The sequence below is a fragment of the Monopterus albus genome, unplaced genomic scaffold (genome assembly GCF_001952655.1).
Source record: "Monopterus albus unplaced genomic scaffold, M_albus_1.0 scaffold7.1, whole genome shotgun sequence".
Taxonomy (NCBI): domain Eukaryota; kingdom Metazoa; phylum Chordata; class Actinopteri; order Synbranchiformes; family Synbranchidae; genus Monopterus; species Monopterus albus.
The window spans coordinates 5,235,354-5,260,111 of NW_018127887.1; the positions used below are offsets into that span (position 1 = coordinate 5,235,354).

At 40.0% G+C, this 24,758-nt stretch overlaps 1 protein-coding gene across 1 annotated transcript in view; it reads left to right on the plus strand.

Moving 5' to 3' along the window:
- Positions 1-24,758, plus strand: part of LOC109972815 (unconventional myosin-IXa-like) — a 91,620-nt gene that overhangs the window by 18,636 nt on the left and 48,226 nt on the right. The window contains 6 exon segments of the mRNA XM_020621977.1: positions 10,088-10,182; positions 10,275-10,337; positions 12,778-12,877; positions 16,644-16,697; positions 21,076-21,173; positions 22,394-22,520. Coding sequence (XP_020477633.1) covers positions 10,088-10,182; positions 10,275-10,337; positions 12,778-12,877; positions 16,644-16,697; positions 21,076-21,173; positions 22,394-22,520 — 537 coding nt within the window.

Sequence of the window (24,758 nt, forward strand, 5' to 3'; positions counted from 1 at the left end):
GCTGAACTGAGTTAATTAAGTGAATTTAAGAACGGAGGAGAAAAGATGAGACAGAGGAAATGCCAGACATTGCAACAGTGTTCCTAAACCCCCAGTAAACAAAACACAAGCAAAATCTACACATGTGGCATGCTATTTTTTTTGAAAGCTACATGAGATCACATTCTTATGCTGTCAAACTGATATAAACATCAACAAAGCATTGTACCCTGGATATTCTCACCTGTGATTTAGGAACACAAGCTTTGTGTTTTCTTTATTGTCAGATCCAAGTGGCACTTCAGTCATTTCTCTAAGACAAAACATTTGTTTGCACTAGTTTTTTAAATTCCTTTTAAAGCCTTTATTTAACAGAAAGATGGAAAAGTTTGCCAAATAACGTTTGACAAAAATAACAGTTAAATAGAGAATGAACCTCAAACATCAAGAAACCATAATGTTTTTAAATATAAACTAATGTCAGCAAATGGAAACTCTTATGAAGGTTCTGTTAGGTATGTAACTATCACCTGGTCTATAAAATAGTGACAGTTTCCCAAAACCTAAGACATATTCAGGTATTTTGTCCTTTTCTTGTCCAACCAACAGTCGAGGGCTGAAGATATAATATAATATTTATTGTACTATCACACAGAGGTAGAAACATGAGCAAAAACTTGCATATGAGAAGATGAAACCACTGAATTGTTTGGCATTTTTACAAACAAAACACTGAAATTCAGCAGCTGTTATAAAAATAGGTGGAGGGTAATAAACTCGCCACCACAGTGACTAATCATTTCAGCCCTATTTAAAACTAAATATATATCTAGTTACTGCCTCCATACACATTTAAAAAAATGAAACCACGTGCACAAACATACTCACGCACTTATTGTGCACTGCATACTGTACACAAACACACACTAACCATATGCACACACTATACACACACATTCTTCCCACTCAAATCCCCAAAATAATCATCTCTTACTGCAGCACTCACACTGTGTATGTAGGATTTCTGCTCTCGAGGGATTAACACCTCACCACACTCATTCGTGGGATTTTCCCACACAACCTCTTACACTCAGTCACGTTTTCTGTCAGTTACACCATGGAGGATTACAGGCGCAGCTTCAGGCACACTCCCAGAAAGTCCCAGGATCTGCCAAACGTGGAGCTGTGTTGTGTTAGAGTGCTGGATGGATTGAAGCAAAGGTGATTTGGTGCTGATTAACCATCCTGGTGTATGTTTTTCTTTGCAGGCTGCTTTTTTATTGGATGACTTGTAGCAGAGGTTGAAATACCACACAACGTGCTAGCACCTACCCCCGCAGGGGTTGACAACATTAAGATTGGGGATTTTTTGAGCTGTAGCTGGACTAATATAGACAGTTAGCATGATTTGGGTTTGTAGCCACCGATAAATCACACAAGAAGTCACACATTTGCAAGTGCGAGTTATAAATGTTGAGTGCAATTAATGCTAAATACACATTACGACTGCGAGGCTACGGCCTCTAATCCATTCAATCAATAGCAAGCATGACATCATATCATATATTACTCCACCACACATTAACATTATATCCAGAGTAATAAAGCAACAAGTTTAAATCACATCAGAGACTATATAATGCAGTAACGTTCATTCATTTTCTACCGCTTAGTCCCTGAACGGGGTCACGGGGGGGCTGGAGCCAATCCCAGCTGGCAATCGGGCGAAGGCGGGGTACACCCTGGACAGGTCACCAATCCATCGCAGGGCTAACATAGAGACAAACAACCACACACACCTATGGGCAATTTAGAGACACCAATCAAACTAACCTGCATGTCTTTGGACTGTGGGAGGAAGCCGGAGTACTCGGAGAGAACCCACACAAGCACGGGGAGAACATGCAAACTCCACACAGAAAGGTCCCGGGTGGGGCCCGAACCCAGAACCTTCTCGCTGTGAGGCAACGGTGCTAACCACCTTACCACCGTGCTGCAGTAATGTTATCTTCTGTTATTTAAAACGGCCCATAAAGCAGTCATGGGCCAGGAGTCCAGTAGTTGTACAAAAATTATTAGACATTTTATATTAGACTTATAATATATTATTCATATATTCTGTTTCTTTCATATGTAAATGAGGTGCTGGGTCCATCAAAATAGGTGCCTGTCATAATTTGAGTGGTGCCGGATCTGGATCCAGCTTGTTCCACAAAATGACCCCTGCCTCTCCTCCATCCCTTTTCTTCTTCTTCTCCTCCTGTGTTCCCCACTATGTTTGCCCCCTTCATTTTGTGTATCTGTCCTCCTCCTTCCTCTCCTCTTCATCTCCTCCTCTATCTTCAGATCTTTGCTCGCAGCGGTGTAGGGCCTGTTGACAATCTTGTGTAGGAGAGGGAGGCTTTGACTGGGCCTGTATGTTCAGCGCTTCCTGAGGCCAGTGGGATCCAGATGTGGTCCAGCACTTTAGTGACAGCAGCCATTTATGGAGAGAGAGAGCGAGAGAGCATGTGTGAGAAATATTTGCCCCCTTCTTCATGTGCTATCTGATGTAACTTTTCTCAACACATGAACAGATGTGTTTGGCTGAATGGGACTTGCATACATGAATATATATGGGACTAACACAAAAATAACACACCACAAGGCCCAATGACAATTCAGTGTGAGATGATCTGGATCAGATTAAATGATAAATGAAAGTTAGCTGTACAGTATATTTAAAAGGTGATGGCTGCTCTGGTACTTTGTATGTGTTTTTTTATAACCAGATTAGGTTTTAAGACCTTGAGACTGATGGTATTCTTGGAGAATAAGGACATTTTTGGCATTCCTTATATTTTAAAGGGCTGTTTTGTGGTTAAAACATGGTTTCAGTGTGGCGTCCTAATGCTATGTTGTCTAAGACTCATGCACTTTAGCTCATGCATGTCATACCCAAGTCTCAGTCCCCATGTTTCATGTCTGGCTCTACTATTTACGCCTTCTGTGGACATATTCACTGAGATTAAAGATGCAGGGTGAACGTTTCCCATTATATAACCTGTGAACATTGATGCAAGACATTTTCAACAAGCGCACATAGCACTGTTTTCTTAACAGTATTCCACACCGGGGAGGAACCATCCAAATTATTTTAGTCAGTTTGACTTCAAAAAACTGTTCAAAGATTTAGGTTGGAGGAGATTTGGGGTTTTGTGTATAACTGGTTGTGATGCTTGTAAATGCGTCAAGTCATCACTGAAAGCACAGATGCATTATTCTGTGTTTGTGCCTTCCCAGACCATAAAAGGAACTTGCGTGACATTCTCTGTTCCTTTTTTCATGTAGAGTATGTCTGATGCTGAGGTGTGTCCTTTGTGTGTACATGTGTAATATGCATAGATGCGTGTGAATGGAGTAATGGGGCCCCGTTAAAAGGATGACCCTGACACAGCCACAACACACAAGAATGAGGATCTGCAAATGACTAACACTGTACGTTCATACAGGCACATCCTGGATATGTACACAAACATAAAGAAAGCAAAAAGATAGCACTATTGTTTTTCTGACCACTTTCTCTTCCGTACGTTTTTTTTTGTTGCGAACTACTTCACCACACTTTCAGCTAGAAAAACCATTCAAATGCCAAAATGTTAAGCTCTTTAAGGACATTCATGCTTCCTTTCAGATTTTTACTAGTTGAATTCATACTTAAACTTTCATGCCTTCTGCACTGCTTGAACTTATCTCACTTTGTTTGCTTCCTTCACATTTACATGGCTCACATGAAGGCCTATTAACATGCCAGATTTTCAAAATAAAAGCCTCATATTAGTTGCATGACATTATCAGGCACTGCAGTGTAGTTGATTTTCAAACTAAAAATCTGAAGTTAGTTACAGGAAGTAATGAGTTGCTCTGAAATATGTCAGATTTTCAAAATAAAATCACAGGATGGTAACATAAACTTGGTAACGTGCCAGATTTTCACAGTTAAACACAATGGAAATCAGAACAGTCATTTGTTGCCTAGTGTGTGGTTAAATTCCACTAACATTAAATTCTTCCTGTTGGTGTATGTTTAAGTTAGTGTGCTGAACATTTAGCCAGTAAGATGGTTAGTTAAAATTTCAACAGTAAATAAGGCAATGGACTTTCATAAAGGAAGCGCATGATGGCCATACTCTATTTGTGTGTGCGACTCATGCATATTTGTGAATGTTTGCTTGAATATGTGTATATTTTTAGGCCATATGCGAACACTCTATTAGTTTTCTTCTCTGTAACCCCGGCTAACTCTTCTCCTTTCTTCATCTGCTGGCTGTTATAAGGAGGCCCCTTCACCGTGTGACCTGTCAGGATTAAGAATGTAATTGCACTACTCATCCATCCTCACCCCGTTTTTCCGCCCTCGCTTCCTTTTTTCCTAGAAAAGAGTGCTCATCCCATGTGTCTGAAGGAGGGAAAAGGAGCAGAAAAGTAAGCAATGAGAGGAGTGATGTACAGAGATGGGGAAAAAGTTGAAAGCAAGTCATAAAGATGAGCTGCAAAGTACAAAAGATCTGAAGCTTGCTTCATTAACCTCGTCCACTGATGTTTTTGGGGCTATAAACTCATTTTGCCTTAAACATATGCATTTTATCAAAGAGGTCTGGCTCAATTTAGCACTTTGTTTCTCGAGTAGTTTGGGATTTAGTGTGGTTTTTCTTTTTGCTTGATGAATCGTCATTTTGGTAAAAATATAAGCAAGAAATTTTTTTTTTTAATTCTATTTTTTGCTTCAAATATATGAGAATTTCTTACTTTTCTCTTGCATATCATTGTGACTTAAAGGTTTTGGGAATTTGTTATTATTTTTGATTCTTAAAATTGATTGCGGAAGAAAAGTAAGTAACATGAATCAATAGTCTGTTAGTTACACTTAATTGCAACATCGCTTGAGGCATTTTGGCAGTGAAGAAGTGATAGTACTTGCCTTTTACTCCCGTTTTATGCAGAGGATCTAGAATAGCAACCTCCAGTTATCGTACGAGTCTTCCTCCCAGCCGTTGTGACCGACACCAGTTGGTCCAGTTAATCAGGGCTTGCGAACACCCAGATGAACGCGGTAGTAGTTTACAGTGCTGAGCAGGTCTCAAAGAGATTAAGGATGCAGCACTCCTGAGCACTCACACACTGGCAATATTGTAATTTGTCACATCTTATGCTGCTATGAAGGGCGGAGCTCTTAACAGCCACCTGCTCTCCCGCCTGACCGCACATCACCATGAATGGCTGGCACTGAAGCTGCTCCAAACCGCAAACTACTCTGAATGTCTTGTAAAGCCGAGCTGCACCTGTTGGTGGACGAATATGATGTGATGTCATCTTGCTGAGCTGTGAGTGCAGATGTAGTACAGCCTAAAAAAATCCTTTGGCTGTAAAATCTGGGGAAACACAGCATAAATAATGTTTGCTAATCCAGATCCAGATGTTAAACAAGCAGAAACAGTGCAAGGGAACATACTGTAGATAGATAGCGATGACTGGGACTGACCTCTCTTTACTCTTTACCGTTTTCACTTTGTCCCTTGTGGTTCTGATTATAATATTCTACACTGGTGTGATATAGCCAGCGTTGTAAATAAGTCACTAAACCTTGAGTCCGAGTCGAGTCTCAAACCCCCAGTGTACAAATTTGAGTCAAGTTTGAGTCACCAGCAATAGTCTAAGTCAAGTCCCCGTTACCTGAGTCCTCAAGATCTACATTAAACACAACTGACAGCTTTCACTATTTCAAAATGAGTTTACCTACTGTGTGTGACACAATAGCCAAACAATTGCACTCGTAAGTGCACACGCACACACACACATACACACACACACACACACACACACTCAAGGAAACAGAAAATGAGCAAATGGGCACAAGCCCAGCAGTGGCTTTGGCACGTCTCCGCTTGTTTTTCATAATCTAGGTCACCTAATGGTTTTTGAGGAAACACTGCAGCTGCACTGGGGGAAAGAGACTAAAGAGAAAGTGAGAGGGATAGTGTGGACGAACTAGTATTTGAGCTGATTTTAGCCTCTGCTCTGAGCAAACTCTCAGCATGCTAATTAACAGACTTGTCCTGTTTCCCTCAACACTTAACACGCTAAGTCCTGTTCTAAAATAGCAGAACCCCTGCTTGCTTCCACTGAGGCTGAGGGGCAGGGGTTTTCTGCAGCAGTGGAGGAAGCGAGTGGTTAATGTAACGTGACAGCATGGAAAAGCCCACAGGTGATAACACAGCACATAGGCATTCATTAGCATATTGTTATTATGAAGCCACTGTTGCCATTTGGCTTAAACATAGGGACACATACACACACAGTCGCAGCAGTATCAAGCCTTGGGGTCAGCACATTCACTTCAACATAAAACCTAACATATGGTTGGGTAAGCACTGCATCTTTGATTTGTGTAAACACATGCTGCAATGAGCTGTTTTTAACACACTTACAGTCAGTTATTTCTGGACTCCATATGGCGTTGTTAGTTATGCAGGGAAGACTGGGGTTAATTTAGTTGTATAGGTTTATGGGAACTGCAAATGTACCCAGCCAGTATTTATTGAAATACTGGCTGGGTACATGAACATAAAATCACTGTTTGCTGTTTCTTAACGCCTGTCATCAAATTTAGACCAAGATCTGACCAAATCCAAGCACTGAATCAGAAAATTCTACTTTTTTAATAAAAAGAAGAGACAGGGCATGTGATGGTAAGGAAAACTGTGTAAAAATAAATAAATATTTAAAAAAATATTTTTAACAGTTGGTAAGCTGTTTGTTGTATTGTTTTTTCACGTGCATGTTTTGTGTCTTTACATTTTGACTTAACTGCCTCAAATTAAACTGACCTGATTCCCAACTCTGAACACACAGTTTGTCACAGTGGTTCCTGACTCCTGGAGTGTGGACCAGCACTGGGCCAATGGACATATGCTCCTGAACTGTGACGATATGACTTGGCAAAAAAATTACCTCAATAACAATAATGTATGACCCTACAAACAATTATGACTTCCTTCCAAACAGCTGTGTGCAGTCATCTGTGCTGCATTTCCCCCTGTTGCTCAAAACAGCAATATGACAATTTTTAACTAAAGTAGGTCACCAGGACTTGAGGTAAACAAACATTTGACTATTGTTTCTAGTTTTCATGGTTATTTTTGGAGGTTGTTGGGTTGTTTTAGCCAACAAATCCTCCAAATTAAGCAGGCTGTTTTCCCATGCCCTCCAGAATGACACATACAGTAGAAGCATTTTCTGTCAGACATGATTTGTCAGTTGTTTCCAAAAATGCTTCAAATAAGTGTGGCAAAAGGAACCAGTTTTACAATGTGATAACACCAAGGTGGAGTTTGTTTGGGTTTGGAAAATATCACTATTTTGTATTTGGTGTAATAAACACTTGGTTAAGGTTATGGGACAATCACTGTCTGATGGTTTTTGACTTATCCATCCTCTGCAGCCTCCTGACTATCTAGGCTTAGTCACTCTATAGTAACATTACTTGACTTCCTCCTATGCTCCAGTCATGACTATGACAACTGCAAGAGTGCTTTGTCATCTCATTTTTGCTATTATTTGAAAGCAGACAGTAGAGAGATGACAGGGAATGAGCCAAAAGAAAGAGGAGGATAACATGCAGCCAAGGGTGTGAAGCTAAGCACGTTGCTGAGCGGTCGGTCTGCCTCTGGTTTTTTACAGTTTAGTAGAAAGTACCCACAATGAAAACAGAGCAAATGAAAATTTTGGTCTTAATGTTGCCTGCTCTTTCTCCTCTACACTCCCTGATTTTGCACACACACACATCCACAAAGAGTAATCACCAACACACAGTGTGTTTTCCTGTGCTGCAGTCAAAGCAGACAGCGACTGCGAAGCAGAGTTCACCACTAAATCATCCAGATGCTGCCGCCCTGCTCATTAATCACATACAGACTGCATTCAGCATGCCGCATGCATCCACACATGGCACACATGCAAACAGAGGAGCCGAGATCAGGAGCACCGGCAGTATATGCATCCTCCCATGCACACACACAAGCACACCCAGTGTATGTGATCTGATTGTCACTGACAGTTTCCATTAGAGCAGGGCTCATTGCACTCAGTCATTTCAGGAAGTCGGTTTTCCTATAAAACTCAAATATGGAAATATTTGGCCACAGAGGGGCTCTTAGATCAGAAGCTACTGAGGATGAAAGGTCTGTCATTATCATGTGGATTGCAGTTTCGATTTACGTTTTAGGTTTAGGGAAATGAAGGACTTTTATTTATAAAGCCCCAGTGGGGGGTCGGTGGAGAGAAAAGACATAGATTTAAGGGAAAGATGAATGAGAGAATTGACAGATGAGTGGAAGTAAGACAGAGAGCTGGATAAAAAGACAGAACAAAGGGAGAGATGTTTTATCTTTCTTTATTTTCCAACCTGTTCATCCTGATTGCTTGTTAAATGTGTGTTGGGTTGAAGATCAAAGCCTCCACCCAGAGCAGGATTTTACTTTTGTTAGCCATGTTATTCCAGAGTTGTACCCAGCAGCCACAATCAGTTATCTGACCCCACCTCTCTCTCCATCTCTCACCCCCCTTTCTCTCTGCTGGTTCTTTTTTTAGACAATTTATCACAAATATTGATTGCATCAGCCTGAAAGTTCATCCCTGCTTCTGTGAACTGAAGTGCTGCTGAAATATGAAAATATGCCTCTTATCCCTTTCTAATGTCTTTGTTCTCTTGCTTCTCCTTTCCTCCGACCTTTCTATCTTTCCTCTCTTCTTCTAGCACCTTTCCCTTTTACATCTGGCTCTCATTTCCTCTTCCATTCCCTTCTCATAATCTCATGTAATCTTGTAATTCTTTTCTCTTCACTCCTGTCCTTCTATCCTCTCCTCATTTTCTCTTTTCATCTTTTGTCTTGTCTTCTCCTCTTTACGTTTATCATCTCCCCTGCCCTAGATTATCTCTCCTTCTTCCCTCCCCATTGCATCCATTGCTTCTTCTCTCACTTTCTTTTTCATCATCTTTGCTGTCTCATCTCTATTTCCTTTTGTGTCTCCCCTCTCCTTTTGTATCCTCTTTTCTCTCTTTGTCTCTCTACACTTCTGTTTACTCTTCTCTCAGTTTACACTCCTTGATACTACTCCTTTCCTCGTTCTCTTTGTTTTTCTTGTTTTTCTCTACCTCCTTTTTCTTGTTTCCTTGTCTCATCTCCACTCTTCTCCTTTTTTCCTTTCCCTTCTTCTCTGTTTCCTCTCTTCTTTCCCCATTGTCTCATTTCCTCTTCCCTCCTCTGCTCTCCTTGTGCCTTTTCTTTTTCTCCTTTGTCCTTGTTTCCTCACTTCTCCTTGTCACCTCTTCTCATTGCCTCTCATCTCATTTCCTTCTTCTTTTCTCCACTTATCTCCTCTCCTCATCACCTCTTAATTTTTCCTCTCCTCTCTTCTTCTACCAACTTCACTGGGACCCATCAGACTCCTTATAAGAACCTGCTCCAGGAACCTCTAATGATGCATTCCCTGTGTGTGTGCATGTGTGTGTTTTAGCTGAAATGCCCACAGACACCCATGAGTAGCAACTGTGTTCAGCTGTTTTCAGCTCTGCAGTGTGTTTGCCTGTGTAGGAATTTGGCAGTTCAGTACATGGTTGACGTGTCTGAGTGCGATATTTGTGTTTTGTGTGTGTGTGTGTGTGTGTGTGTGTGTGTGTGTGTGTGTGTGTGTGTGTGTGTGTGTGTGCATGCCTCTTGCAGGCCCCTTCCTGAGCCTTATGACCTCTGTTACAGAGCTGTGATTGGTAGCTTTTCCCTCTACTCCTAACACATTTTGGTCCAGAATCCAGTTCCCATCATAAAGTTTGCCCATAGATGAACAGCATAGACTGGAATGTACTGATCCCATTTGATAATTTAAATGTACTTTGAGTAATATGAGAGATAGATGGTATGAGAACAACATATTCTACACTTACTGTATATCCATTACCTACGTTCATGCCTTCGTGCTGCAGACGTTTTCATGCTGTTGATCTACGTGCCTGTCATCACCTGTCAATGCTGACATGTTGACCTGGAGGTGACGCTTTCCATTTTCTCCTCAGGCCTTCGGGAATGCCAAGACGGCCCACAACAACAACTCTAGCCGCTTCGGCAAGTTCATCCAGGTCAACTACCAGGAGAGTGGCACTGTTCGGGGGTGAGACAAATACCCACAGACACATAGAAACCACATGAGAGTTTTCTTACTTGGGCCCTTTGACTGTACGTACGTTTGTGTGGTGTTTTCAGGGCATATGTGGAGAAGTACCTGCTGGAGAAATCACGTCTGGTTTACCAGGAACACAATGAGAGGTGAGTAGAAACAAAAGGGTGATTCATATACAATAACAGCATGGCTTGTAGATGATATACTGTATGTTTTGTTTTTTTTTTTTGTTTGTTTTTTTACGTCAGTAACTAGTTGGAATATTTGTCTGCATACTGGTCATTTCATCACTGGTACGTCTGGGAGATTCAGTGTTGACACACTGTCACCTGGTTGCCTCACTAACCAACTGTTTGGGCAGGTTATGTTCACACATTTCTAACAAAGTAAGATTTTGTCCCAAGTTTGCATTTATTACATCTTATTTTTAAGACATGACAATGAGAATGCCTCAGCACTGAATCCTCTGGCACAGCTTCACCCACTGCCAAGGTGCATAGATGATGAAAATAACCTGAAAAGGTCAAAACTCCAGCCACACTTGCAGTGCAGAGAACAACTTTATTGCGAGAGCAACACATTTTGGCTTGTGGCCCTCATCGGTATATTAAAAGCACGTTATGTGTTACGTTGCTTTTAACAAATCTTGACGATGGCCTAAGGCCAAAACACATTGTGTTGTTTTCCACAATATGAAGAAAAAGTCAGTTTTTTACCTACTTGGAGCCTCTTTGATACATAATCAGCAGCTCATTTGCATTTTGTAACTACTTTTTGACATGTGTTCATTTTAAAAGGATCCTAACAGCATTTCGTTGTTGCAGGAATCAGTTTGTGAAAATATGTTTAAACAAATCTTCTTTTCAAAATTACTTTTTTTCTTTGAAATTTACACAATAATTAAAAAAATAATGATACCTAATACTGTAAGTAACTCTACGTGATGTGTTGCAGCCATAAATAATCTAAATCTGTAATTAGAAACTTTGAGAGCCAGTTTCCCACTTGTGTGAGAGATAAGATGTCGAATCCATATCTCTGTTCTCGTGTGTTCTTTGTTTAAGAAACTTGATACTGAAATAGTTTTCATTTCCTCTGCAAAATAGGAATATACTGTATCAGCTGTCCATCTGAAATCGCCCTCTGCTCTCTGCTCAGCTCCTCTATCTGATTTCCCTCAGGATCATTTATACAAACAGAACAGGACATTGTGTTTTAATACTTTAACTGCACATCAGGAGTTGTTGGGAAAATGCACAGATTTCGGTTATGCTTCCCGTAGAGTGTAACACCACCACCACCTGTTCTCACTTCTTTTTTCAGTTCAGACATTCACATTCTATAAACCTACTATGTTGGAGACACAGCATCGACACATACATGCAGGAATCTCCACCTGAACCCACGTTCCTAAATTCATTCTTCAGACAACACAAACACCCTCCCCTTGCTCCACCGGCTCTGTCCTCATATCACTCGCCCTCCCAGGTGACTGTCCCACCACCATAATGGCTTTGGGAAGGCAAAAGAAAAAACAAAGTAAAACCCTCTACTGGTCATCTAATCCCTCTAAACCCCACTTGGCCCTGGAATTCTATTTCATACTGATGACAGGCCCTGGCAGCCATATTGATAGAAACTAAAGACAGGACCTCCCAAATGGCTCTGACTTGGATCAGAGGGGTAAGGGGGAGCAGGCAGCCTGATGATAAGCCACAAACTATCTTAAATCCTCAAGCCTGTTTCATGACAGGTTGCCCCTGTATAACCCCAGTGTGGGGAAACAACAGTACTGGGGAATTAGCTGAGGGATGGTGGCAAATGGTCCAAATGCAAGTGAGGTGCTGTTACTGTATTCAGCAACTGTTGGTTTCTTATTAGGTGTATGGTTTTATAACTAATATAACTTAATGTGTCAGTCATGTATTGTGTTGTTAGTGTCACTATCTGAGGATCCCTGATTTTTACTTTAGTGTCTCTGTTAACAACAGCTGCATTCAAGTACCTGTATCAGAAAGCTATATAACAGCAACCTTAACTTGTCAGAGAATTTTAGCAGCAGAAAAAGCCTTTCCATTAAAAACATTTACTTATTACAGTTTAGGATTCTCTAATATCCACCTTGGGCTTCCCAACTTTCCCTCACTCCATCAAGCACTAACTGTCTCTGTGCAGAGAACTGAAGTTTGTTTCCAGATGTAATAGAATGACATCTCAGTGCGTTGGCTGAAGCCCCGGCCTTTATCATGGTTAATCACAACTCCTTACCTGCAGCCCACACACCGCACTGCTGCTTTGTTTGACTTGATATGTGAGCCAACCGGCTCGAAGGGGTGACTTATTTGCTACATGTTGTAGGTTTGGGTTGTGAAATCAGCTGCAGATGGACAGTTTCTTCTACTGTACCCTACCTCAAAGCTTTGAATGGCACCTCTTCCTCAGGTGTCACTTCAGTGGAGCGAGGAGATGTGAAAGCTGCTGTCCTCAGTTCACCACTGAGGAACTTTCAAATGGAATCAATACAGGAAATGCTTTTGTGCTGTAGAACCACAGCCTGTAACCCTTTGTGTTTGTGTGTGTCTATAGAAACTACCATGTCTTTTACTACCTGTTGGCCGGAGCCAGTGAAGAGGAGAGGAAGTCCTTCCACCTTCTCAAACCTGAGGAATACCACTACCTCAACCAGGTCCGCATGCACACACACAAACGCAGAGAGCACAGTAGTCGGTGATAGTACGTGTAAATGACAAAATTAATTCCACTTCATTATGCTGTGTTTGTGCTGTCCTGTTGCATTACTTGTCAAATGATCCTGCTTCTGAGATAAGAGAGGAAACAGGATTTGTGTTGTTGTAGTTGATTGTAAGGGTTACAAGTAGTGGCTCCGACTCGCTGCCTGGCTCTTAAAAACATTTGTTTCAGTTATTGTGTATGGTTTACATTTTGTAGAGGTGTTCTTTGTGTATCTACTTGTACGGTCACTGCTAATGATTTTTACAGCCATGACAATAAGTTAAATTATGCTTATGGATAACAAAATCAGAATTAAAAAGAAATCCAATTACAAAATCTGAAATATCATTTCTAATCCAATCATTAACAAACTAGGAAGAAGAGATTCTTTCCTAAAATCAACCTCAATGACATCATGTTATAAACACCTCAAAATATCAGCTTCCAGAGGAGACACCATAAACTTTCTTCAGCAATGAACTCACAAAACAAAGCTAAATATTAGGACTGGCAATTGAACTTCAGTTATTTCTTTAGAATATTACCGACACTTGTGTAGCATCAAGTATCAATAATTATGACCTACTAATATTTAAATGAAAATGTATCATTAACTGCTTTGTCAGGTCTTGTTTATGCTTTACTTTGCCAGTTAAAAATATTTTTTGCACTTCTTGAGAAAGACAATATATGTTTGAAAAATTTGTTTTGACTAATGAACAAAATAAGAATTTGGTTTAGCAATATCAGCTAGAATTATCGCTTCACAGTTGTATGCCGCCAACTAAACAGCCAAAATCACAGGTATGGGACAGAAGTGAGATCACTGACCTATGACACCAAAATCTAATCAGTTCATCCTTGAGTCCTAGTGAACACTTCCCTCAAGGTGTTCCTGTGATATCATGGTAACAAGAATTGGACAGACAAACCGAAAACATAATGCCCCTGGCTGTGGCTACTGCTGGTGTGGAGGCATAAAAAAGTATTGATTTGGTATCACTGCTGGAACTCGGATATCCTGTTGGCAGCCAGTAAAAAAGCTACCCAAGCCCTAAGACTCTCATACTTATCTAATATTATATCCTATTTCTGTTCAGTCAAAAAAGTGTTTAAGATTATAGACATAGAAAAGCAACAGGAGTGAAGGGACAGAACAAGGTGACCAAAAGCTTCTAATGTTATAATTGCTTATCTTGAAATTAGTCATCTAGTCATTTGTCAGCACTTATCAAGTCAGTAGAACAACATCAGTTACTGAATCAAAAGCTGTTGTTTGTTAACAAGTTGTAGGAAAGAACGATACCGTGAGAGTTTAGTGATTGAGCAAAATAAAAAATTGAAAAGATCTGATTTATAATGCTTGGAAAACACAAGGAAGTTTGAATCTTAATGTGCTGCAAAGAATGCAGCATAGATGTGAGCGTTCATCCTAAATGCAAGGAAGTGATGAGTTATTACTGAAAAATAAGCCTAGGCGCCATGTCGAGATGTAGCTGACATAGACTGTGAAGATGATGATAGATCATTTTTCCAACTCCCTTCTCTCCTTCTCCCTCTGTTGGATGCTATTTACTCATTCATCATAACTGGTGCACCCCTCAATACTGGGATGTGTTGACTACATCAGCCCAAAAGTGTCTCTGTCAAGTGTGTGTGTGTGTGTTTACATGCTTGTGTACATGCCAGAGCCCCCATATGTGTGCATGTTTTGCAGTGCATCTGTGTGCCTTGGCAGCAGACACGTGAGGATTCATATTCTTTCTTCCTCATCTTTTTTGGCTTCATCAGAAAATAAACACTTTTTTTCCCGCCCTCCTTTTATCTCCTCAACAACAAACGCCCCGCCCCTCTGCTGCTTGTTACTATGCAGCTCTGTTTCCATGGCAACAGCAAGATTTGGGAATAAATCTGGCGCTGACTTGCTCTCGTGCAGAGGGCGCCGGGGGTCGCGTGTGTTTGTGAGCACACAGGTTTGTGTGTATGCGACAAACGCACACACACAAAAATGGTGTCACAACAGAGCAAAGTGATTATCGTGTTTAGCTCTGTTGTCTCTCAGCAAAGGATTTTGTTCCCTGTTTCTGTCTGTCTGTTTCTCAGAACTTCATCATAACTAAGAACATTTCCTTATAATCCTTAAAGCAGCTATTTTTACTGGAATAATGTATCAAATGACATAAAATTTGAACGGTGTCCTCAGAAGACTGAATCCTAGATCCTCTCATCTTTATGGTGCTTTGTAATGAGTTTTACTGGAGCTCATTGTTTAGATGTCCGGCCACAACATTACTATACTGGTTCACTCATAGGATCTTTCTTTTGGCTGCAGCAGGCAGCTGTTTTCAGTAAAATGCTTTAAAAAATGTATATTACTGGTTCAGCACCAAACACCAAGCAGACAGACAAAGTTAGTGACTAGATCATGAGCAGTCCTGCAATAAATCTCCCCTTCACGTTTTGTTCAAACCGTTTTACTTTTGCAGTTTGAGGTATATAATGGAGTTTGTGCTGCTGTTGGATTGTATTTCATTATACTAACAGGTGTTTTTATTATTTTGGCCACCCTTTTTATGGCAGCTGTATACCATTTACTCCATCCTCCAAAATGGTCACAGAGTTGAATCAACGCCTCTAAATCTGAAAATATCAACTTCATGAAGGAAGATTTATTACAGGACTGTTAATGTGCATTAGACTGACTTAGTTTTACAGTAGCTATAGTAGATATACCTAATAAACTGGCAGCTGAGTGTCATGGGGCATTTAGCAGGCAAAGAGCCAGGTATTTCCCACAGGAGTTGGTAGAGACCAAACACAGAGCTAAAAGACGAGTGAACGTTGGTCTCCGACTCACCGGGTGGACAGAAACACATTGCTGGTGTATGCCGCATGTGTAAATAATCAACTATCTGTTTGATGGTCTTTAAAAGGGGATGTTATGTTAGTGTTGTGTTTACAAGTGGTTTCCACTGCCCTCAAATGGCCAAAAAATTAGGTACAGTAATTGAATGGGATGTCTGTCAGAAATGAAACAGAGGAGACAAACCACATTGTTGTAACAACAACAGTATGTTTTCATTTCCTGTACAGTGCAAGTTGTTTTCCCCAGTAGTGGTAGTATTTAAAGGTCAATAGTAAAAACTAGCAGCTGAACAATGTACAAATTTTTTCTTGCAATTTTTCAAAGAGATCATAATGATTATAACTTTAAGTACAACTTAGAGGTATTTGTCCCTTGCAGATTGAATGTTGTACTTTATTTAATTCAGCAGTGACATATACAGTATAATTTTTAATTAACTGTTGATTATGACTTTAAACACAAAACAGTCTATAATGAAGTTAACAACAGCTTCAGTGTGACCAGCTACAGCAGTATACAGTAATACTACTTCCACATTAATGCATCAGTAACACAACAATAACAGTCACAGGACTTGTATAATACCTCTACTGACAATACTAATAGTATAAGAGAGATTTTGAATGCAGTAATTACCTGTAATGAAGTATGGCACGCTGTTGTATTAATAGTTTACTACAGTAGTTTCTGTACTTTCAGCTCTGGAGATGTGTGTGTCTGGTTTGAGTGTGTGAGAGGATTAGTATTTTTTGCCTGAAGTATTAAAAGCATGTATAATCTTTCTCAGTCACTTGAACGTGTGCGTATTCTTGTGTAATTCATGCCTTCCTAACCCGATCTGCCTTGCTTCCAGATGACAAAGAAATCACATAGACTCCACTGGGACAATTATTATGAGAGCGAGCTGGTCAGTATCATGTGGATGACAAGTTGTTTGTGTACATCTGTGCTCATGGGTGTGTCGTGGTTCTCTGAATTTTTGGTGCCAGTCTTGGTCTTGTTTGCTCCCTGCTGTCCACACATGCCTGCTTTCACTGTAACGGTGACCTGGACTGACCGCTACTGGGCGTGCTCTGTAAGGACTGCATCTGAAAGGTTTAAAGGGATACCCTAAATGTAGCCATCTGTGTATTTGATTTTTTTTTTTTTTACAGTATCTCATTTTAAATGATTGACATCAAAATACTGTAAGTTCTTTGTTTTAAAAATAAGACGTTTATTCTTTTACATCATTCTTGAAACTATATGCTGATTAACAGTTCCGACATAAAGGAATCCTTTTAAACTAACCATTGGATGTTTTGCTGTTGTGAGAAGGGTGATGATGTCTGGAAACCACCATCTTTAATGGGAAGCTTCAGGTTTTTGCATTCACTGCTACTTTTTTATTTAGTATTTGACACACTGCACAGAGCAGGAATACAAACCTGACCATGTACAGTGGACAAACTTGGTGCTTGTTGCAGAGTACAAACATCCCTATTTAGCCTTTGTTTTTGCATTTAAAAGTAACAATCAACAATATGTTCTTAAATTCAAAGTCAGAAGAAAAGAGTAGTTTGGTTTTTGAACCAATGATAGCTCAAAATCACCACAGTGGAAGTGGTCAGTGGCGTTGAGGGGTATGAATACTCATACAGAGGCTGACTGTTGTAGAGAAAAGTCCCTTAAATAACCTTATATTTATATTTAAGGGCCTCGTTTTTCTTTGCAATGCTAGTGTAAGACAACGAGGATGATAATGGATGTTTCTGGCTGATGCACATTTAATATTTGAAAACAACAAGCACAGTAGGTTTGAGTGTAAAGCCACAGTTTCAATGCTCTTTACATGAAAAAACAAAACAAGACAAGACAGTGCTATCAATGTGAAATGTACAGAAACACAAAAACACGCTCTAACAGCAGCTTGTTTGTTCCTGAACCTTCCCTGTCAGTGTGTGGTCCATAGTTTGTGTGTGTTTGCTGCTCTGTGAGCCTGCCACTGTCTTGCCAGCCGCTACTTGAATGAAGTGAGTAATGTTTGGTCAGTGGGATTTGTTTTGTGATTAAGGGATTCAATATGTACTAATACAAGATTAGGTTACTTTGACTTTGCCAGGGAGCAAATACTTGACACAAGATCCAGTTAGTATAAATACAACTTGTGTGATAGTTTCAGTATTTCCCTCTTGACTTTGGCTTTATGTCTACCAATTTATTAACAGAGTTCTTTTATCCAGGAAAGGTTTTCTGAGGACACGCAATGTTTTTAGCATTCAGGTCCTTCTCCATATTCATACAGTTAAAGAGATACTACCCCCAAAAATCTCTTGAGTATCAAATACTCATCTAAAACGTTGCTCTGGAAACCTGTTGTCATTTTGGTCCAATGGAGTCGAGGCAATGTGTCCAAATGTGTCCTGTATCAAGATGCCTACGCAGATTTCTCACATCACTCCTACATAATAATCTCCAGATATTAGATGTAGCATATTCAGCCATTTATCGGCCAAAATTAGGATTTTCTTTTTCTGAACATGTGGATCACTCTCACGGCTTGTGACTTTATTTAAGACCCAGGTGCAGAAAGTACCATAGTGGCCCAGGGCTGCTACTGACCAGAATGAGATAATAAACTAAGTCCATACACAGGTAGGCTAAAATGGTTCAGACGAGGGGCAGACAAGTAGACAAGTAATCAGATCCAGGGAGAAGCTAGAGTCCCTGCACTGACCAGAAATCAGTGGGAAACATGTTTTTATTGGTGAGTATTTTAACCCAAGCCACAAGCTTTTCCTAAACTAACTCAAGTAGTTTTGGTGCCTAAACCTCTACACATAGTGTTTGTCTGTAAAGCAGGTACTCTTTGTTTATAGCCCTGACAACGAAAGTCTAGAACATTATAACAACACAAGAACCTCTACATAGATGGAGTATGGACCCTCTGAGCCATAACTATGGCCCAATAACAAATGATAATAGGCCACTGAATGACTTGATAACATCTATAATGGGTGCATTGACAGGTATGGTTTATAAATGTACAGCACTTTCTTAACAAAGACATGAGATTGTTACCGACTCATTTCACTCTTCCTAAGGAAGGAAAAAAGCATATTTCCCAAACCTTGAGTTATTTCTTTAACATCACTGGCTTCTTGGAGCTCTGTCTTTCTCTCTCTGTCCACCTTTTCCCCTCATATGTTTTTCCATACACAAATGACTCCACTCCCTGTTTGCTGAAACGCTGTCTCCCTCAAGGGTCAGTCAATGATTTCATCAGTCTGTGACCCCTCCGTCTAAGGAGATGATGTCACTGTCTTCACACACACACACACACACAGAAAGCTCAACAGCCCATAACAGCTGTCTGAGCACATGACCAACCCTTTGTGCCTGTTTAACCTCTGACCTCTACCAGTGTCAAAATGCCGGGAGCCAAGCTGCAGTAAATAGAGACACCTAGCACTTTGAACCGAGGCACGTATATAAATTCCAGGTGTAACATCTATAGACAAAAATAGGAAACAAACAAATGTGACTTAAGTTCCCAAAGACCAAACATTTTGTGAATGTTAGCATTTCATTTATGCAGGCGGCTATTTGGTTCTGGGCCTCAGCGGCTGTGAATCTGCATTTTGCGCCTGTTTGGGTGTCTGTGGTTTTTGCTCATGTGGAATGTCTAGTAACAGGGTGGCATGTTGTTTTTGGCATAAAATTGACCTGGTGCCTCAGCAACAGAAATCTTGATGAAATCATGGTAAGTAACAGGAAAGCCTTGACTGTATATACATACTTTTAACTGGGTTCATCTGAGATCTGTTTCAATCAGGGTATAAAACTATCGTTTCATATTCTGAAGTTGGAAAAACATTTTTGTTTAGCATAAGTAAGAAGCACTGATTATTCCTTCATCATATTTTATTGCACTCAAGAAGCCCTTGTTCTTTTATTTTCCTAAACACCAGTGTTTGACCAGAGTATTCCCTCACAACTGGCCCAAGCTGATCTCTTTAATTTCTCAACTTTCTTCAACGTATTATGTTGTGCTACTTGGCGCTGAGGTTGAACATACCCAGCAGTTTGAATACTGGCTTCTCCTGGGTCTTGCTGTTGCTCAAGAAGCCTCAGAACCCCTCACTGGAGAAACGTGCTACTTGTTGGCTCTGCACTTCCTGACAAGTTCTAAGCCAAAGGAAATCAATGGAGTGGAGTGTTGAATGTTAAAGAGGCAGATCCACGGTGGATTATGAGTTCCTGTGACTTCTGTCGCTAGCCAGTGGCTGCGGTATGTGCTAATTACAGCCTGTGAGAGGCTTGCCGCCTGAGCAGAGACATGCTGACTGACCAGAGGGCCTGAGGGGACACACACATAGGCAGTCAATGTTGACTTTTCACTCATTCATTCATAAACTCACAAAAACTCACTGTGTGACACATCATTGTGTTTCACAGGAAGGCAATGTGTTCACTTAGCAAGGTTTACAGAGGTGGACTGAGTTTCATCAAGTGAATTAAACATTTGTGTTTTTTCATACATTGTGTCTAAATTAATCACTCCAAAATGATCACACAGTTTGTTGTCTGCTGATCTAAGCCAGAGACACAACTATGACATGTTGCCTCCTGTGACCAGTTAGTTTCTACACGGTGGTCTTGCCTATTGATTGTTTTTCCTGTTGACTCAGACCCGACTTAACAAAACTCAAAGAGACATACAACTCGACTTTTATACCAGTGATTCACAATTTCACTTAGTCTGTAACCTTTTAGAATGACTTGACGCTTGCTCCAAAATGCATGGATTAAAAAACAAAGCAGGAAGTAAAAGTGCATTTCCACTGCACACCAGCCCGTTATCACAGGAGTACCAATTTTTAATGTTCTAAAATGTATTTGAAAGTCATATGCTCTGCAACACACTTATTATTTCTGTTAAAAAAATGTTAAAAAAACAAAATGTGGGACTTGATAGCCAGGATGTAAAATTTACTTATGACCTGTAATACAATGACTTTGACCTGTGACTAATTTAATGTTATATCTTACAAATGAATTAATTGTCAGGTGTAATAATGTTTTCTGATGCTTTATTTCAGAAACCTTATATATGAAATACAGTGTGAATTTACAGCAACAGGACACGACAGGATTGTGTTGATATGCCACAACAATACCCATCAAACAGGCTTCAGCTTAGTTGATTTGTCATATATTCATTAAAATGTCTCTGCTGATGCTGATGTGTCTTTCTGTCTTCCTCTCTTCTTCTCTCTTTGTGTGTTTTCATCTGATACCAGCAGGACTGCTTCACAGTGGAAGGAGAGGATCTGAAACATGACTTTGAGCGGCTGCAGCTGGCTATGGAGATGGTCGGCTTCCTACCTGTCACACGCAAACAGTAAGATTAACTATGTTCGAGTATATGATGGCAATAAAGTGCAGCTCACTGCCGAATTTGTTCAACTGTTTGAGGGAACTCAGAACCTGGTTAACTTTGAACATCCTGCATTTTAACGGAAGTGAGACAGAGTGTGTGGTATCTTGGCCCTTTGGCCCAATACATCAAATCTCACAAAGTTCAAGTGAGGAATCTTGAAGTAAAATTTGATGATGCTCTTAAATTAGATAAACAGATTACCAAGTTTCTTTCAGATGAGACTTTTAGCCATCTTAGGTAAAAGACTTATGCTTCCTTGTTGAGGTTTTTTCATTCATTTATGAATTTTATTTGATTATTTTTACTGTTTTGTATCTATTTTATTATGCTTTCCTGTGATTGTGAGTGATATGTGTGGTTATAATGATTCTGATTGTTAATTCATTTTGCTGTGAAGCAGATTGTAACCTTGGATTTTTTAAAAGGCCTATAGAAATAAATTAGCTTTGCTTTGAGTGATATTTCATACATATTTAATAAATGCTTATAGAACCTCAACCCCACAGTCTGTTAGCATCAGGCTCAGATATAAATCTGCAGACATTCTGTGGTGTGGAAGTATACTGCCAGCTCAGCAGATGTGGCCACAGGGGTAGCAGTGTAAGCTAATCACTGCATAAGTCCTCCTACTCCTCATCTGAGGAGCTCTTTGTCTTTCCCACTTTGAGTAGATGAAAGGAGTCGCTGAGGTCTTTGCACTTTAGTTTATATTCCTCTGACACAAACAGGCAAGAGGAAGTGATTTGTGAAGTCAGGATCTTCCTGGAGATGCACATTATCTCTACAATGCAAATAGAGAAATAATTAGATGAGATTCAGCTGCTGGTGACAGAGACCATCTAATTGCAGAAATGTTACATGATGTGACCTTGTCAAGTGTCCTTATCAAGAGCCTCTGAGCACAGAAACCTGGTAAAACAGCAAGTTAGTTGCCCTAAACAACATAATAAAGGAGAACTGACACTTTTCAATCAGGTTTTAATAATTATGGAAGTGGCTGTATATCTAAACGACATTTATCTTACACACCTTCATGCTTCCTGTACACAGAAACACCCAACCAGTCTCCTTGTGGGTGTAGTGTAGTGTAGTGCCGAATATACTACCAATTCTGAAATTATTAAACCTACTGTGGTTGAAAATTGGCACAGGCCACCTCTAATAATGTGTCTCCTTGTCAGGATCTTCTCCCTGCTGTCAGCAATCCTCCACCTGGGAAACATCTGCTACAAGAAGAAGACCTACAGGGATGATTCCATTGACATCTGCAACCCAGAGGTGCTGCCTATTGTGTCCGAGCTGCTAGAGGTGAGCAACGTGACAACGCCTATAAAACCAACACCGGGCCACAGTATTAAAGTTCAAATATGGGGCTTTAGAATAAAGTTAAAATTGACATATTTTATGGAACTGCTTATGGCTGAAATGATTTTTTAGATATATAGTTCAGTTTGAGAAGTATTTTAGTAGTATTTCTTCTCTTGCTAACATTATGCTGAAATGCAATATTCTAAATACACAGCACAGGGCTTGTTTATTCTCACTAAATACTTTATATGTCTCCCAAAGTTCTTCCATCACATGCCCACTGCAGATACTTAAAAATCCATGTGCTTAGTGACCTTTAAAAAAACACAAGTCACATGCACTGGAGTGAATAAGATGTTTCTTTGCTCTTTAGTTTTTTAAACACTGATAAATCACAAGTTTACCCCCCATATTTGGGTTTTACAGAAAGGCTTTTAGAGGACCTGAGGGCTCTCTGTGTACAAGCACAGCTTGTGGTGACAGCAGAAGCTAAGAGGTGCTTCAGGTCCCAAAGAGCCGTCCAGCCATCCTGCACTTCCACAAAGTAATGTTTGTGTAGAGGCTATTTTCAGAGCTCTTGTGCTGTTTCACAGACAAGCTTTGCCACCAGGAATGAGTCACTGTTGTTCTCCCAGTGTCACCTGCCTTGTTATATCATGTTTAGATTATTATAACAACGCATCAGGCACTGATACAAATCTCAGCAGTAATTCTGTTATATGTGACTGGCTTGTCAACAACTTTTTGTTCCTTAATTTTGAGGTGAAATGTTTTTGTACACTTCTTACAGCTGCTTGGTGGATAGTCAGTGCTCATTTAATCAGGTCCTTGATTGCATATTACAATTTGAGCATATTTCCAATCAGATTAGTTTGATCTGTGGGAGCACTTTGTTTCTGTATATACATTCAGATAAAGTTCAGCCAAACTCTGACTTCAGCAACAATATTACAGTCAAACAGCAGAAATATAATGGCCACAGACTACAGTATGGGTGATGGGTACACTGTTTCAGGTGTGTTCGTTTTTCCTCTTTTTCTAATTTAAACATATTTTAACATTGATATAGCTTCACTTCTCTTTTGTCACAGTGCAACTGTTCTGAAATATACTAAGAATATTACTGTGATCTTTTATTACCTCCATATAAAATTACTGCACTACAAGTTAATGTCCTGCAATTACTCTATACTGTAAATCTTTACTTAATGTAACTAGAAAAACAGAACTGTTATCATTAAAATTTTTGAAATTTAAAGTTGTTCATTAAGTGGCCAAATAGAATATTACTGGATTATTATTACTTATTACTAAGCAGTATTTTAATGTTGCAACTAGTCGAAGTGAAGCTATTTTAACTTCTTTCTTGTTGAGTACAGTAGTTTTAATTTACAGTGTACTTTATTTATTGATCATAGAGTTTGTTTGGAAAGTCTGAATCTTCAAAGTAGCTAGTAAATGTATCTGTCAAATAAATGAAAGTAAAAGTACAATATGTAGTGGAAGTATAAAGTTCCTGAGAAATGTACTTAAATATAATGCTGTGAGAAAACGTACAGTCCTCCCCTGCTTGTACAGTCTAGTCAACATTAGAAGCATCCAACATACACAGTCTGGGCCCAGGATCCGACTGCTTTGGACTCTTTATTGTCCATGATGAGACATAGAAAAGCAGAGGGTCACATATCAGGCAAGTTTATGATGTTGCGCTGTGTTTGGGTTCATTCTTGACACGGAGTGCAGACCACACACTCGCCCTCATCAGCATACATGACGAGGATTGCTCAAACATCCACATGCTGTTCTGATTTACCTTCCCAGTCCCTGTTACAAACTGCAGCGATTAGTCGGATGTGCTCGTTGAGTGACTTACAAAACAATGTCCAAAGTGTACCGGAGACTCCTGTCAACAGCGCAGCGGGGATGTTGTGACTGTGGGGAGCCTGCCAGGATTCCCCTTCAACATCCAGACTGGTCTCTGTGACTCTCCAGAGGAGCAGAGGGACAGAGTGGCAGAGACATGAGCTGAGCCACATGTTGGCCACATGCTCAGGGGCTGGTGTTTTTAAGTTCAAGTTTATTTTGATGTCTGTTAGTTGGTGCATTTGTCCTGGGGGACATATAACATGTACTTAAAGTGAAGAAGAAGAAGAAGAAGGAAGGAAAACCAAAACACATCGCAGTGATGTTAAACAAACAAAGAGTCGTAATGAATTGGAAGGGATGTTGGTAACATTC